The following is a 16,473-nucleotide window of genomic DNA, read 5'->3' as shown; positions in this document are numbered from 1 at the left end:
ATGGCTTGGCCAAGTCTTTTTCTTAATATTTAATTTGGTGCTTTTCAGTGTTCCCTCTCTATGCCATCTCTCCCCCACCTCCCACCCCCACCCTCTCCTTTTCTCTTATCCCATGGACTTCGCCGAGGGCTCTGAGGCCCTGGTGCTGGCCTGCTGCCGACAACCAAAGTAGCATCCAGAGTATTTCGGCTCCTCACCGACCCGGGCTGGGTGGTTACTGAGCGTGAAGGCTCTTCTTGGCACTTGTCACTCTGCCTATTTCCGCTCATGTAATTGTGCTGCTCTACCTGAGTTTTAATAGCTAGCCCTAGACCTTAGACCCTGAAGGGAATGGGAGGCCCCACCGAGCTTAGGACCTTCATTTGGTGGCTGAGAAACTGGAGGCTGAAGCTAATAATCCCTCCCATTTCCCTAGCTCCTTTGTGCAGATTAAAGGGAATGTGACTATCACAGATGAACTTATCCAGATGGCGGTGATACCTGGTAGTTTGATTACATCTTTAAGTTTACTGAACACTTTACAAGCGTTTTCTCCCTTATATTCATTTCTCTTATGATCACTTTGAATACATTACTTGGATATGCTGTGGCGCATTGCACATTTATTCCCTGGCACTCATCTCTGGATGAGTCATGTGCTTTAAGACATGACCAAAATCTAGCAGTGGCTATTAATGAGCACTCCACATATTACTAGGTGGAGATGTTTGTATACGAAGCTGAACCAGAGCATCTCTGCAGAGTGCTGCTTAATCTCAGACCTTGGAGATTTTCCAATGAGATCTTTACACACACACACCCCACTCCCTGACTTTTGTAACAACAAAAATTTACAAGTTTATTAGACTGAAACTGAAAATCATGCACTGGAGTTCATTAAATTAGATTTGAAAACCTGTAGAGAATTCTAGAACCCTGTAAAGAAAAGAACAGGGCATGTTAACCCACTTTAAAAACCTGTGGGCCAGTTATTTGATGTTTAATTTCCTTTCAAAGGAAATCCTATTCCTTTTTGAAAGAAACAAATGACTTGGGCATGATCTTTAGAATGGAATATATAAAGCCAGATGGAAAAAGATTAATGAAATTTTTACTTGCTTCTACTATATAACCATTTACTTAGCTGAATTTTTCCTTGGTTAAACAGAATTGCCTGTTTCCTTAATACCTTTATCACAAGGAAGAAAGCCTTGCCATGGTGTTAAGCAGGAGCAGATCTTGGTATCCGTATTTTACAATCCATTCACATTGATTGTGTCTGTATTTACTTTAGCTCAAGCCTGGGAGAACATGATGAGTGCCTCAAGCCAGAGCCCTAACCCTAACAATCCTGCTGAGTACTGTTCTACTATCCCTCCCTTGCAGCAAGCTCAGGCCTCAGGAGCACTGAGCTCTCCACCTCCCACTGTGATGGTGCCTGTGGGAGTGTTAAAGCACCCCGGAGCAGAAGGTAGGGGACTGCACACTCTTCTCTCGCTTTCTTACTCGATTTCCCCCCTCCTCTACATCCCTCTGAAAAGGGGACAACGTGCTTTGGTGGCACACATTGTTTTAAATGCCACCGATAGATCCCTTTGGGTGGGAGCTAAGTGCAAGGAGGCAAGACTCATTATGAGACTTTCTGGGCACGTGGAACGTGGTGGTATGCTGCCTCACCCTTTGGGAGACCCTTGGGTAGTAGTCTAGGAGAGCAGAGTCTCTGCCAGTCCTGTTCTTGAAGGGGATGTGGGTGTAGAACATTTCTGCTCAGGGTTTCTCTCCTAGTGCGCTCTTTTCTAGGAAGAGAGAAGGACCACCGGGGACACAGATGCCCTGGCCCTCCTCCTGGCCCGCCCTGTGACATCTCCTTCTTTCCCTTCAGATTGGTAACAGCATCCTGACAGGATTGATGTGCCTCTGACTTAGCCTGACTCTTAAATCGAGGTAGTCCACAATAGTACTGAATGCACAGGCTTGTGCCTCAGCTTGGGCGGATGTTTATAAAGGGTTTTGAGACTGCCAGCTGAGAGGGAATGGTTATTAATTATTGTAATGGTAGAAGGAGCAAGTCTATGTTTCTCTTAAGTATCTTGTCAGGGAGAGTTTTCCTAAGAGTCAGTATTTTTTCTTCCTTCTCTCTGAGTTGTGCCCCTTCTGGCTAAGTAGCTCTTCCTGCCCCACTTTGATGGGCATTGACCGATCACATTCTTCCCATCTCCCTTTACTGTCAGACCATCACTTGCCACAAATCCTGTACTTTTAGTTCAAGATTTCCTTCTTAAAACCATTGATCTTTTTTTCCATTTGCCACTTTGGGAGTGGGGAGGTAAGGGTTCCTCTTCCCCAAACTTACTCTTATTTGACTGTTAATTGGTTTGAAGGTTCTAGAGTTGGAGTAGAGGTCCAATCCCTGCAGGGTGAGACTAAGGGACAGCCTTCTCTCTATTCCAAGTTATGTCTTTTCCTTCTTTGTTTCTGTTATACTTTGAGGAATCCAGTCTACTCTCTTGCCAATTCTTTTGCCTTTGTTTCCATTCTTTCTCTCCTACTGAATAGGACCTCTCCAGCATTCTTCCATGCATCTTTTTTGCTCTTTTTAATTACATCCCTTTCAGGTGTCAGAAAGAAAACCCTTTATTTACTGGAGCCATTGAAGGTCTGTAGCCACATTCCCCTTCATGTTAATTCATTTTCTAGGAACTTTCTACATGTACTTATTTTGGACATATTCTGTTCTTCTACAGTTTTTTGTTTGTTTTTTGGTTAGCAAAATGTGTCAGTGCTTATGATTATATTGCAGGGGAATATGAGTATCCCAAATGTGTGTCATACATTTGAGCTCCTCTGATGTGCCGTTAAAGTAAGAGTGGGCACTGTTTAAAAGCAGCTATTCATCATTGTTGTTTTTAACCACATTAATGGGAAATTGTGATTGTTAAATTCCAAAGACAGTTACATCGATAGTCATCTCCGCATACCTGGATTGGGTAGCCCTTCAAGCTGTGACATTTAGAACTCACTTGCTGTCCTATTGATGCCTCTTTTATTTTTCTGGCTCCTTAAGTGGCTCAGCCCCGAGAGCAAAGGCGAGTGTGGTTTGCCGATGGGATCTTGCCCAATGGGGAAGTTGCTGATGCAGCCAAATTAACAGTGAGTGGTCCTTCCTCCACGGGAGCCTTGGCTGTGTCCCATGACCCAGCCCAGCCAGTGAGTAGCAGCCCGCTGGCAGCAGAGGTAAGAGAACCCTTAATCTCAGCTCCATGGCTGGTGCTGAATGCAGAATCCCAAGTTGGGAGGACCTCAGAGGTCATTGCCTCAGGAACCCCCTTGATGCCAGTTCCTGTCTGAAGATCTCTGTGGGGTGGAGTGACTCTGATTGTCAAAAAGTCTTATTCTCAAAACAGCACCTGGGCACTAGCCAACCATTTCTTCTGCCTTTGGGAGGCCAAGAGAACGTGTTGGAATATCAAAACAGACCCTCTAAATTCTCTGATGTTTTCTTATGTGATATGAGAGAAAGTGAGAGCTGCACTCTGCCTAGAGACTTGGGTTCTGGCTCTATTGCTAAACCACAGTGGGGCTGGGGTCAAGTCTGTTTCTCAAGAGTCTCAGTTTTCTTATTTGTAACACTGAAGGAATTGGACTAGTTAATTCCTGTTCCAAAATTTCTGTGAAGCCATCATAAGGCAAACAAGAATAAAATGCATGAAATGTTATTTAATTGCACAATAAGAATCGAAAGAGATAGAAGTATCTTAAGTACTTGTCATATTCTATCTGTAATTCATTTTAGCAAGTATTTATTAACTGCCTACTTTGTGTATGGGTATATTTAAAATGCACTCTGCTTGGTAGTGGGATTGTTAGGATGAAACCAGGCCCAGTCCTTGCTGGCAATTTACGAGCTTATAGTTTAGGAGGGGAGATGACCCAAATACTGAGACAGCTTATAACATGACAGGTGCAGAGGGGAGAGGTCTGAGTAGAGGGGCTAAGCCTTCTGACCTTATGTAGCTTTTTGTTTTCTCAGTCTCAGGACTCTCTGTGCTTAGTGTAGAATAGTGTATATTACCATTCTCCCTTGGTATCTTCACTTCCTGCTAGACTGGAAGCTCAGTGTGGGTGAGGACTTTGTCTCGATTAAACCTAGGTTCTTATTATTCAGTAAGTGTTTAATGAATGTTTGTTATATGTTAAAGAGGATTGAAAAGGCATCTGTTTTCCATTTACCTCTCCCTATTATATTCTATCCAAGTCTGGAATTCTCCTGAATAGTAATGCACCCTTTCTTTTTGTAGACAGATATTTCTGCCTTCTCGGGGAGTATAACTCAGGTGGGAAGTCCTGTTGGAAGTGCAATGAACCTGATTCCAGAAGATGGTCTCCCTCCCATCCTCATTTCTACCGGGGTCAAAGGAGGTAAGTGGCTCCAAAGGATTCAATTTTCTACTGGAGACTAAGCTGACTAAACATAGGATGCCATCTGCAGAGCCCCGCAGAGCCCCTGCTCCTTGTGTTCTAAAAGCTTTTCTTCTCTTTCTAACTGATCAGAGCACACTTCTCTGTATATGTACTGTGAAACATTTCAAGGATTTCAGAATATATCTGATCAGAATTATCAATTATCAATGCACTTCAGACAGCCTTTCTCTATTGTCCTTCCCCACCAAATATCATGGATTTTCTTTCTTTTTGCTTTGAGTTTCCTATAGGAAAGCAATGATGGTTCGTCACTTTTGATATTGAGTTATCCATCAAATTGCCCTAAAGAAAAGAATAGCTTCAAACAAAGTAACAATAATGAACATTCAATTTCACTAACCTTGGACCCCTAAAAGGGTGCTTTTGATAGCACAGTTCGCTTCCTTATCTCTTGGAAGGTGACTGACGTCCATCACCAGCCTCCATAGCCCCAAGTAAAACTTTTTGATCCTGCCTCTTCTCTCCTGCTAGTGCTTTTCATGTGCCATATATTGAGTCTGCCAATCTTCGTGGTCTGTAGCTCATACAGCCCTAGTTTTTTAGTTTGAGAGCTTCTGGCTGCAGGAGAGAGCTTTGTCACGTGAGATCATAGAGGATAATGATATTCGGAGCTTTGAAAACTACCAGTTTATCCATTTTTGAAGCTAATATTGGAATTCCCAGAGCTTCCAAATTGGAACTGGTGCCAGAATTGCTTTTGTGACTGAATTATTTGAAATGTTGGTCTTGGAACACATATGTGGAACTGTTCAGGCCAGTTAATTTCTGATAAAGGAAGAAGAGACCCTCTCTAGGATCTCTGGCACAAGCCATTTCTGGAGTAGAAAGTCCAATAAAGTCAAATGCCTTTTCCCCACTTTTGATTGATTTAGTTGGTTTTTAAAGGGATTCTAGTTAAGCAGGTGTGGGCCCTGCTATGGGACTCCTCCCTTCTAGGCCTCCTTTTCATTCTCACTCTCTTTTTCTCCTTGAAGATTATGCTGTGGAGGAGCGTCCTTCCCAGATCTCTGTAATGCAGCAGCTGGAGGATGGTGGCCCTGACCCACTGGTGTTTGTTTTAAATGCAAATTTGCTGTCAATGGTTAAAATTGTTAATTGTAAGTAGTGGACTCGTTTCAAATATTTCTTAAAGTGAGCTAAGTTTTACAGAAGCATTGGTTGTAAACAGAGTATTCACATGAGGAACTTCTGGATGCTGAACTTAGAAAGCATTTGGTGTGTAAAGGAACAGGTGGAGGGATCAGCAGTGGAAATGCTGGTAGGCTTGGAGTCAGAAAGCCTGGCCACCCGGCCCACTCACCGTGTGGTCTTTGGACATTATGACATTATTCTCAGTTGGATGTCTCAGTCTTCTGACACATTAATCATGATTCCCTCAGAATGTTCCCAAGTCTGAGCAAGCAGCTATTAAGCATCTACTACTTGTAGATATAGGCATGGGAGTGAGCAAAGACAGTATTTGTCCTCCAGGAATTTATAGAATAACAGGATATGATAATATAGGCGACTCCTCCTAAAAGAGGAGTCCGGGGCGAGCTAGGGATGAGGAGAAGAGCACAGTCAGAGCAAGCAACACTAGGCCAAACAGTGTGTTCTGAGGTTTCCTGCTTCAGCCGGGCAGGATGTGAAGCAGGAAGGTTTGGGGGTGGCTAGGTCCATCTGCCATTTACCACCAATCAAGATAACCCGGTCCAGGCCTGCAGGGTTGAGTCTCTGGAGGGAGGGCCTCAAGGCTTGCTGTTCCCAGTAGGAGGCCCTGGTGCCCTGTTGGGGTAGATGGGGAGATGTCCCCACTAGGTAGTCCTGGTTCCTCCTCAGATGTATATTTGGACAGCGTAGATGTTACCCCATTTAGCAGACAAGAAAAAAACTTCAGAGGTTGTGATGTGCCCATCCCTCCTAGATATTCAGTGTCATTTTTACATCCCATTCTGCTTTGTGGGGCTGCATGATAAAAGCCACTAAAATCATCAGGATGCTGGAAGGGGGCTCCCCTGCCCAGGTTCATGGCACCAACTTTCATTAGTCTAATGGACACCAAATGCTTTCCTTACATCTCTGCAGCGTAGACAGGAGGACTGGGACAGAGGCCGGGGGAGTGCAGTGACTTTCTCCCAAGGGTCAGTGCCAGGCCTGCACCGAAGCTGGTGCTATGTGTATGAGCCCACGCTGGTTTGCCATAGTTAGATGGTGGCAGAAGCCTGGAATTGAGCTTTCTGCTCTCCAGGAAGGTTGGGATAAAGTTTGCCATGGAGAGGCTGCTTCATCTGCGGGCTGGGTCGGATGCCGCCCAAGGATCCTTCTGGGAATTCTCTGCCCAGAGTCATCAGGGGGCCTGTTGTGATTGTGCTCGAGAGAGGAGTCATGATAGCTTCAGTTCCATTGCCCAAAGACATCCGAGCGATCCCCTTTTCTGCCTCGCTTTTATTGTGTGCGAGCCTGGGGACCTGAGTAGGGGAGGTAGAAAGAGAGAGGGAAAGCTTGAACTTCTCACTGATGTTCTTATTCCTCCCATAGATGTGAACAGGAAGTGCTGGTGTTTCACTACCAAGGGCATGCATGCGGTGGGACAGTCGGAGGTGGTGATCCTTCTTCAGTGTTTGCCTGATGAGAAATGTCTGCCCAAGGACATCTTCAGTCACTTTGTGCAGCTCTATCGTGATGCACTGGCAGGTGGGTGTGCTGTCTGCGGGCCTTCTGGCCTTGGGTGGGCCCCGTGGAGGTGATGCAAGCTGACCCCTGGATTGGGCTGCTTTATTGCTTCAGTCTGGGGATGTCGCTTGAGATTTCAGGGCAGATATTGAGTCTGAACTTTGTGACTTTAAGTTGCCTCCAAATATTAGCATTTGACTTCCTGTGGTGCTTAAAAGACTTGAAGCTGTAATTACAGCAGAGGAAATGATTTTTTTAAAGCAATGATTTTATTGTTGAGCAGCATTTTCATTTGAAATATTGTCTCCAGACTGTTTTAGCTCTACAAAGAATTTATAAAATGGTTAGAATTTGTTTTGCTTAATTCTACTTAAAGAAGACTGTTTCTTGTGTTTATAAATCTTAAGTTGTGTTGTTCTTAAGTAATGAGCATGCACATAAACCTGTTTTCTGGACATGCAACAAAGAGATTTGGGAGACTTAATTTAAAATTTTTAAAGTTTGTCCAAGACATCACTATTGATAAATAAATACAATTAGTTGGAACCAATAGATTGTGATCTTGTCTGTATATGCTTCATTTTCTCCTTCATTTGTTTAAATTTGAAGTGAGCAATGAATCTGACAACATGTTTGGTGCTTACTGTACCATATGTACTTCTGTAGCAAAGTTTTCCAGTTATAAGTCAGATAATTCCAAGTAATGGAATCACAACTAAAATATGATGTTTTAGCACTTCAAGGTTTCAGAATGTTTCAAAATATGGTCTTGAGCAGATGCTGGCTCTGACTCTGGAGCTGAGTGTTTGTGGGCAAGGCACTTAACTTTCCTCCAGCCTGTTTTGTCTTCTATAAAAATAGATGTCATAATTTTTACACACCTTTTTTAAAGCCCATTATAAATATGATTTATTTTGTTCTTGTTAATCTGTAAAGATAATAGTCTTCAAGCTTATCTCCAGAAGTCGTGAAACAATAAGGTCTGCTTTTGTACTCCTAAGCCCTAATTATCCACGGCACATAGGCTTTTGCTCCTTTAAAAAAATCATATATATATATTTTTTCTCCTGAGGCTGGGGTTAAGTGACTTGCCCAGGGGCACACATCTAGGAAGTGTTAAGTGTCTGAGATCAGATTTGAACTCGGGTCCTCCTGAATTCAAGGCTGGTGCTCTATCCACTGTGCCATCTAGTTGCCCCTTAAAATCATAATTTTAAAAAATTATATTTTAAGTGTTTAAGCATTTCTGTGTGCTCTGGATAACTTATCATGAACCCCATCTACTGTATAACACAATATTGTTGTGGCTCCTCTAAAATGATAACACCAAATGTAATGGCACTTGACTTAAATTGCTGCTGGGTGTGAGAGCTGAATACTCAAAAGCATCAAGTTTATCTTTAAGCTTATTTTACTTTCAACGTGTTCCTTAAAGTTCAGAGGCTCCTCAATTAGAACTTTGCAGAATCCTTCTCTGATATGTCATAGGAATGGGTTTAAGGAAGAATTAAAGATGAAACAGAAAATAGAATTAAAAAATGTAAAGTGAACATTTTTATTTACATAATTAAAACACAAATGAAATTAATACTGCTAACATTAGAAGAAGCAAGTAAATGGGGGGAAATCAATAGCCATGTGAAAAATGCTCAAAATCTCTTATAATTAGAGAAGCACACATTAAAATAGCACTGAAGTTCTTCCTCATACTGATTAATTGACAGCATTGTTCCAACCACTCTCCCCCCAAAAAAGGAAATGACAAATGCCAAAGGATTGTGGGAAAATAGGTACATTTATACACTGAATGGAGCTGTGAACTTGTACAACCATTCTAGAAAACTATTTAGAACTACACTCAAAAAAAATTATTAAATTCTGTCCACTGGCATTGTTCTTAGGTCTGTACCCCAAAGAGGTCAAAGACAGAAAAAAAGAACCCATGTACAAAAACATTTATAGCAGCTTTCTGTACTATTGTAAGATTGAAGCCAAACAAATGTGGTATACATGAATATGAAGGAAATAGTTTCAGAGAAACCTGGGAAGACTTAAATGAATTGATGCAAAGTGAAGCAAGTAGAGCCAGGATGACAATTTAAATGAGAGCAACAATAGTGTAAAGACAATTAAGTTTGGATGGTTTCATAATTCTGATCAACATGATGGCTAATCATGATTCCATTCATGATGAAATTCATCAATCATTCAAGGCAATTCCAGTAGACTTGGGATGGAAAATGCCATCCACATCCATACAGAGAACTATGGAGATTGAATATGGATCAAAGCATAGTATTTTCACTTTTTTGTTTCTTGTGGTTTTTTTCCTTTTTGGTCTGATTTTTCTTGTACAACATGACAAATATGGAAACATGTTTAAAAGAATTGCACATAACCTATATACCAGACTACTTGCTGTCTTGGGGAGAAGGAGGTAAGGGAGGGAGAAAAATATGGAACACAAAGTCTTAAAAAAATGGATGTTGATACACAGCTTTATATGTATTTTGAAAATAAAATGCTATTGAAAACTTAAAAAAAAAAAAAAAAAAAGACAGCCAGAAAGGTATCACCCATTTTCTAATAGGTCAGATTGTGGTTCAGATTCAGCCATTTTGGGAGAATTTGTTTTGCTTGACTATCATGTTTGTGGCATTTTCTTTTGTTTTGTTTTTTACCTTTTTTGATGGGGACTGTGGAGGAGGAGATGAGAGAAAGAGAAGGTAGATCTGCTTTTCAAGGAAAAAAAACTAAAAGTAAAAAATAAAACTAAGTAAACTGTATTTTTAGTTTTCCCTTCATTTACCAGTCTTGTCAAAAAAGTAAGTGAGGAGGCTTGATTTGGCAACACATATGCTGAAATTGGAACAATGCAGAGATGATCTTATAAATTCATGAAGTATCCTGTATTTTAAAATAAAACTAAGTGAGATTAGCCTTTGTTTTTGATAGTCTTGTTAGCTTTTTGTGATCATAATGTTTTTTTCTACCTGCCGATTTAATAGTATCTTCCTGATTTTTAACAAGAATTAAATCCTAATCCACTTAATTTTTTTCCCCCAAAAAAAATTGGGACAAAATTTGACCTTAAGTCCTGCCACCTCTCTCATTTTAAAGATTTTACATTTTTCTTGGACTGGCAGTCAGGTGTAACACAGTGTAATGCAGATTTCCTCTCTCTCCTTCACCTCTTCTGGTTCTCCTCCTACCTCTCTTAGCACTCCTCTGTTGTCCCCTTTGCTGATCCTCCTCTAGATCACTCCCTCTAAGCCTAGTGTCCGCTAATCTGTCTTCTTTTCTTTTCTCCTTCTGCACTGCTTCACTTGGTGATCTTATCACAGCTCCAGTGCATTTAATCATCTCTATAGGGGATGATTCTTAAAGCTACCTTTCCTGCCCCAACGTCTCTGCTGACCCCAGTCTCACATCTCTAACAACGTTTCTTGAACCGAATGTTCAGTAAACATCTTAAATTCAACATGTCCAAAGTAGAACTCATCTTTCCTCCTAAATTCTCTCTCCTTTATACCTTCCCTATTATTGTCAAGGGCAACACCATCTACTTAGGTGTCCCTCAGGCTTACAACCTCAGGCTCACAATCTTCAACTGCATCAGGGGTTGGAACATAGACTTGTATTATTGTAATGTTGAATGGTCTGCTTTGGATTTGAATAAATATCATTCTGTCATTTTGGAGATTATATCCCAGGACTTCTTTTCTGACTCTTTGAGTATGAGAGCTACTCCATTTCTTCTGAGAGATTCTTACCCACAGTAGTCCATGGAGTAATCATTCGAGTTAAACTCACCTATTCCTGTCCATTTAAGTTCACACACTCAAAATGTTGATGTTTAAACTTTCCAACTCTTTTATTTTTAAACTACATCCAGCTTACCTTGGTTCTAGGATCTTACCACATAGAGGTTCCTGTGCAATATTGATCTTTACAGCGTGAGACCTTCCTTGGTCACCAGATGGATCCTTGGCTGAGTTTCCCTTTAGGTTTGGCCTGCAGCTTCATCAGTCCTGGGCTACTGATAGTGGTCTCCCCTCTTCCCCAGTAGCATACTGAACACCTTCTTACCTGAGAGACTTACCTTTGTGGTAGAGATACGGGATGGGCTGCTTTTTTCTTCTCTGGTGACCTTTTTGGAAAATAAAATGCTATTGAAAATTAAAAAAAAAAAAAAAAAAAAGACAACTAGAAATGTATCACCCATTTCCTGATCTTTTGTGAGAACTCCCTCTATGACCTATACAGGGTGGCTCGTAGTTTCACTGAGCTCTGCAAGCTCCTCTGCCACAACAAGGCATTCTTCTGGGCTGGGGGATAAGGGATCTAAGCCATCTCTTTCCGGGAATAGAAGAGATTTGTGAAAAGCTTTGCTAAAAATTGAGGGTATTATGCACTTCAACAATGATACTGTATGAGGATGTATGCTGATGGAAGTGGATATCTTCAACATAGAGAAGAGCTAATCCAATTCCAGTTGATTAATGATGAACAGAATCAGCTACATCCAGAAAAGGAACACTGGGAAATGAGTGTAAACTGTTATTTTTACCTTCTGAATCCAATTCTTCCTGTGCAACAAGAAATTCGGTTCTACACACATATATTGTATCTAGAATATACTGTAATATATTTAACATGTATAAGACTGCTTGCCATCTGGGGGAGGGGGTTGGGGGAGGAAGGGAAAAAATCTGAATAGAAGTAAGTGCAAGGGATAATGTTGTAAAAAATTACCCATGTATATGTACTGTAAAAAAAAAAGTTATAATTATAAAATAAAATAAAAAAATTTAAAAAAAAAGAACAAAGGACAAACAACAATAAAGTTATATAAAGTGAAAAAAAAATTGAAGGTAAACGATAGCTCTAGTATGCCATAACTGTTTGTTTATTGTTTAAAAAGTGGGGGGGGGGAGGCTGGTCTGGCATGTCTAGTTGGGGTTGAGGCCATCCTGGTTTTTTGTATGATTTTTGTACAATTTCAGGTACGTGCCAACTGCCTTCCTTTTGGCCTATAGTTTGTAAGCTCTGCTGTCTTTCATTTTGAAGATTGGGACGACATTTGCTTTCCACCAATCTTGTAGTGCATCTGTTTTACATGGTCTTTCAAATAGCACTAACAATTACTGAACAATCCCATCTTCCAGTACTTTCAGGGTCTGAAAATATGTGGTTCACTTGGGCCCTGGTGACTTGTATTCCTCAATTCCTGTACTATGTGACTCCTTATTCAACTACCATGTGAAGTGTGGACATTTACTAAGTGAATTTGGAAGTTGATGAGGACTTTGGGGAAGTACCACTGATCTTCAGTGCTGGCTCCGTTTCCCACCACTCAGCAACATGTGTTCTCTGCATGATGGATTTAATTGTAGGCCAGCTACCACATTGATAACCCACACAAATGATTTACACCTTTGAGTGAGGTTTGCTGGAGGTTAAATAAAGCATTACAGAAAAGACATTATTTTAAATATGAATGTTTGCTTGCCTCGTAGATGCCTAAATGCCTTGTTCATTGGTCCTCTGAACAGTTGTGCATCTGTCAGTGTCGAATGAAATTCACCTGAATAATTCACATTTAATAAGTATTTAAATTATCTGATAATAATTTAAATCAATATAAAATAAATCATAATTTAACAAAAGTAATTTTAAAATACAGCCATGAGCACTAGTATAATATGTCTTTAGGTGACAATGATTTTTTCATCACATATCAGCCCAGTAATAAAAAATTATAACTGCTATTTATATAAAACTTTCAAAATGTTTTAAATGTTGCCTTATTTAAGCTCCACAACCACCCTGAGAGGTAGATACTGTAGTGTAATGACCTCCATCTTACCAGTAAGCAAGTTGATACTTTGAGGATGGGAAATGTCTTGCTCAGCTGTAACATGCCCTCCTGGCGGTTACTATTACCAGTCTGTCCTAAGCCCAACAGAGTACCTTTGACCACTGACCTTTGCAGTGTGAACTCTACCCAGTTCGCCTCCTCTGAGGCCTTCAAAGGTCTCTGGTCACAATCTCTTGAATCTATAGTTTAATAACCGGTAGCGCGCTCAAGAACAGCCACGTGTAATCTTAAAAGCCTTTATTATACCTACTCACATAATGCCCTGACTGATGCCCTGACTTGTTGTTTTCTGAGTGAACACCTGGTCAGAAGACCCACGTGTTCACTACCAAAATCCTTACCTCTTTCGGCTACCCATCTTGGCTTGGCCACCCAGGTGGGAAGCCAGGGTAAAGAGAGCGACTGCTGTCTGCAGTGGGCTTACATAGGGCCTGTGAGGTCACACACACAGCCAGTCAGCGAGAGAGTCACCCATTACGAAGCTATCTCAATGTGGCCAAGATCCCACCTACAAGGCAGTCCTAATATCCACAGACATTACTTCCTGGGGGTCTCAAATCTCCCGTTGCACTGTGTCCGCCCATTTAAAGGGCCCTTACAATGTAGTTAGTCAGGGAGGAGGCAGGACTAGAACTCAGGTCTCATGACTTCATTTTCAGTGCTTGAGAGCCACATTATCTTGTGTGACATACTTTCCCTGTAGAAACATTTTTAGTCAGCAATGTTTTGATTTACAGTTGTGGAGTTGGATTGAAGAGAGAGAAGTCAACGTAATGGAGAAAAGGGATTCTTAGGCCTATTTAGTTTGTTCTTCCTCTTGTCCAAGAAACCTCATGTCAGAGAAAGAATTTCATGAACTCCTTTATCCTAACATAAACCTTGTAGGGAATCTCCCAGGGAGGTTTGCATTTTAAGGAGAGTCAGAGCTTTGTCACACTAATTGTTTCCAGACATTGAAGAGTTGGGTATCAGCAAGTACAAGAGTGAAAGCAAAGGCTTTTCAGAGTTGTAAAGGAGTTGGGAAGAGAACAGAAGCGGTGGTGGTCCTTCACCGTTGTGGGGGTTGTAGTTTTTCACAAGTTCCATCGGCCGGGCAAAGCCATCCTGTGGCCAGGAAGAGTCTTCTTCCTGTCTGGTCAGGGTCAGCTAATGCTGCAACCTCCTTCATCGTTCTGAAGGTGCTCTGGCCCCTGGAAAATCGGGGCACCGAGCAGCAGCCACACCTAAGTGGCATCCTTGTGGAGACAGAGGATGTGTTTGCATGCTAGAAAAAAGGAGTTTGGAGGGCAGCTGTTGCTACAGACATTGAGATAATTGGCCCTAGCTGTCAGTGCCCACGGGACCTATTATTGACATGGGAATAGAGACCAATTTGAAGTAAACTAGAAGTAGTACAGAAATTTTTGTCACTTCTATCCTCAGTTCCTCTCCTGGGCATTCTGTCCCCCTTGGGATAGTCATAAATCTTTAGAGCTTTAGAGGGTGAAAAAGACTCTGGCCCCTCTACTCCTAGAGAGGTACTACTATATTTGTCTGAATATTGGCAGTCCTTCTAAGTTCCCTTTGAAGGGAAAATGTATATTCCGTCACACTGAAAAAATAACATGGAGTGTAGGCCACAGTAATATTTTATACAAGCCAGATTAAAGATGAAGTGAATGGAATAAACAGTAAATAAATAAACAGTACCTCTTATTTGTAGACCATTATGTTAGTTTTCTGTTACACTATAAAATTATATTATGGGCAACTGATTTTAAATTATTTTTAGTAATATTATGGGCAACTGATTTTAAATTATTTTAATAATCTATTGAATCATTTAAAAATCACTTGGCAATTTCAAATACCTCTAAATGGATGGTCAATAGTCAAAAATAGAAAATTAAGTGCTCACTACATTCCAGGCACAGTGCTAAGCACTAATGATACAAAGAAAGGCAAAAGACAGTTTCTGTCTTCTTGGACTTCATACACCATGCATATAACTGTTGCCCAGAATAGCATGCACAAGATAAATAAGAAATAATCACTAGAGAGAAAACATTAGAATTAAGAGAGCTTGGGAAATAGAATGTGACATTTTAGACAGAAGTTGAAGGAAATCAGAAGAGCCAGGAAGCCGAGATGAGGGCAGAGGATATTTCAGGCTTGCAAGAAACCAGAAAAGCAGATAGAGTCTTATTGAAGCAAGAGCCAGGAGATCATTGTCACTGCATCAGAAAGGGGAGGAGCTACTCAGGTCTGATTTAGTGACAAAACTAACCAGATCGGCTGAGGCAACTGTAGCTAAGCCGAAGCTTTACTTTAAAAATATAGCCAAGAAGCAGCTCGTCATTCAAGGACTTTTCTTTCTTTGAGAATTAGTTTTGAAAAAGTTACCACTTTACATCTTCATATTAATCCAAAGAAATATACTCTTTGAGAGATTTAGGATTTTACTATTCCTTTCCTCCAGCTTTTCAGGATATTATTCAGATGTTCATCATGTTACACAACATATTGTTGGGAAAATAGGGTTTTATTATTGGAGAATAATAACTCATTTTTGGCCATTTAAGATTTACAAAATACTTTGCTTGAGCCAGGAAAACATTGTACATAGTAACAACAAGATTGTGTTGGTTAACTATGATAGACTTGGCTCTTCTCAACAATGCAGTGATTCACAGTAATTCCAATAGATGTGGGATGGAAAATGCCATCTGCATCCAGAGAGAGAACTGTAGAGATTGAATGTGGATTGAAGCATAGATTTTCACTTTTTGTTAGTTTGTTTTATTCTTTTCTTTTTTTCTTTTTTGGGAGGTTTTTTTTCCCCTTTTGGCCTGCTTTTTTTCTTGTACAATATGACAAATATAGAAATGTTAGATATAGAAAATATAGAAATATCAGATTTCTTGATGTCTTGGGGTGGGGCAGATAAGAGAAGGAGGGGGAAAAAATTAGAACACAAAATCTTACAAAAGTGAATGTTGAAAACTATATGTATTTGGAAAAACAAAATACTATTAGAAAAAAAGAAATGTTAATAGTTAAAAAAAATACTTTGCTTACAATAGTTATGTAAGGGAATCCAATGCAAATAGCATTCTCATTTTACAGTTAGAGAAACTGAGACTTAAATTATTAAAATAATTTGCCTACATAGTAAAAGATTTAATAAGGGACTCCTATTCCTAAATCGCTTTGAATTTGTGAAATTATTTTTTTGCTTGGCTCTTTGAAGTAGGTAGTCCAGGTATGATGATGATGATGATGATGATGATATTTTTTATTGCTATCCTTTGTTTTGTACAGCACCAGGATTTCTTCCAGTTTTCCTTTCTCTGTTCCCTCCTAGAAAGCCATCTTATATAATAAACTTTTTTTTTTTATTCATTTTTCCAAATTATTCCCTCCCTCCCTCCACTCCCTCCCCCCGATGACAGGCAATCCCATACATTTTACATGTGTTACAATATAACCTAGATACAATA

General features: G+C 40.4%; 1 protein-coding gene across 6 annotated transcripts in view; it reads left to right on the top strand.

Annotated features, from left to right (window-relative positions):
- The window catches only part of ZFYVE9 (zinc finger FYVE-type containing 9), a 172,670-nt gene that overhangs the window by 122,174 nt on the left and 34,023 nt on the right, over positions 1-16,473 (top strand). For 5 of the 6 annotated variants that reach the window (XM_074265932.1, XM_074265934.1, XM_074265935.1 and 2 more), the window contains 5 exons: positions 1,274-1,450; positions 3,044-3,213; positions 4,278-4,398; positions 5,436-5,558; positions 6,979-7,134. In XM_074265932.1, coding sequence (XP_074122033.1) covers positions 1,274-1,450; positions 3,044-3,213; positions 4,278-4,398; positions 5,436-5,558; positions 6,979-7,134 — 747 coding nt within the window. The remainder of the gene's footprint in view (positions 1-1,273; positions 1,451-3,043; positions 3,214-4,277; positions 4,399-5,435; positions 5,559-6,978; positions 7,135-16,473) is intronic. The other variant, XM_074265936.1, reaches the window with a different exon arrangement.

This window comes from Sminthopsis crassicaudata, chromosome 4 (genome assembly GCF_048593235.1).
Source record: "Sminthopsis crassicaudata isolate SCR6 chromosome 4, ASM4859323v1, whole genome shotgun sequence".
Lineage (NCBI taxonomy): Eukaryota > Metazoa > Chordata > Mammalia > Dasyuromorphia > Dasyuridae > Sminthopsis > Sminthopsis crassicaudata.
Note: the sequence above shows the minus strand (reverse complement) of the source record. Positions and strands in the feature narration are given on the sequence as shown.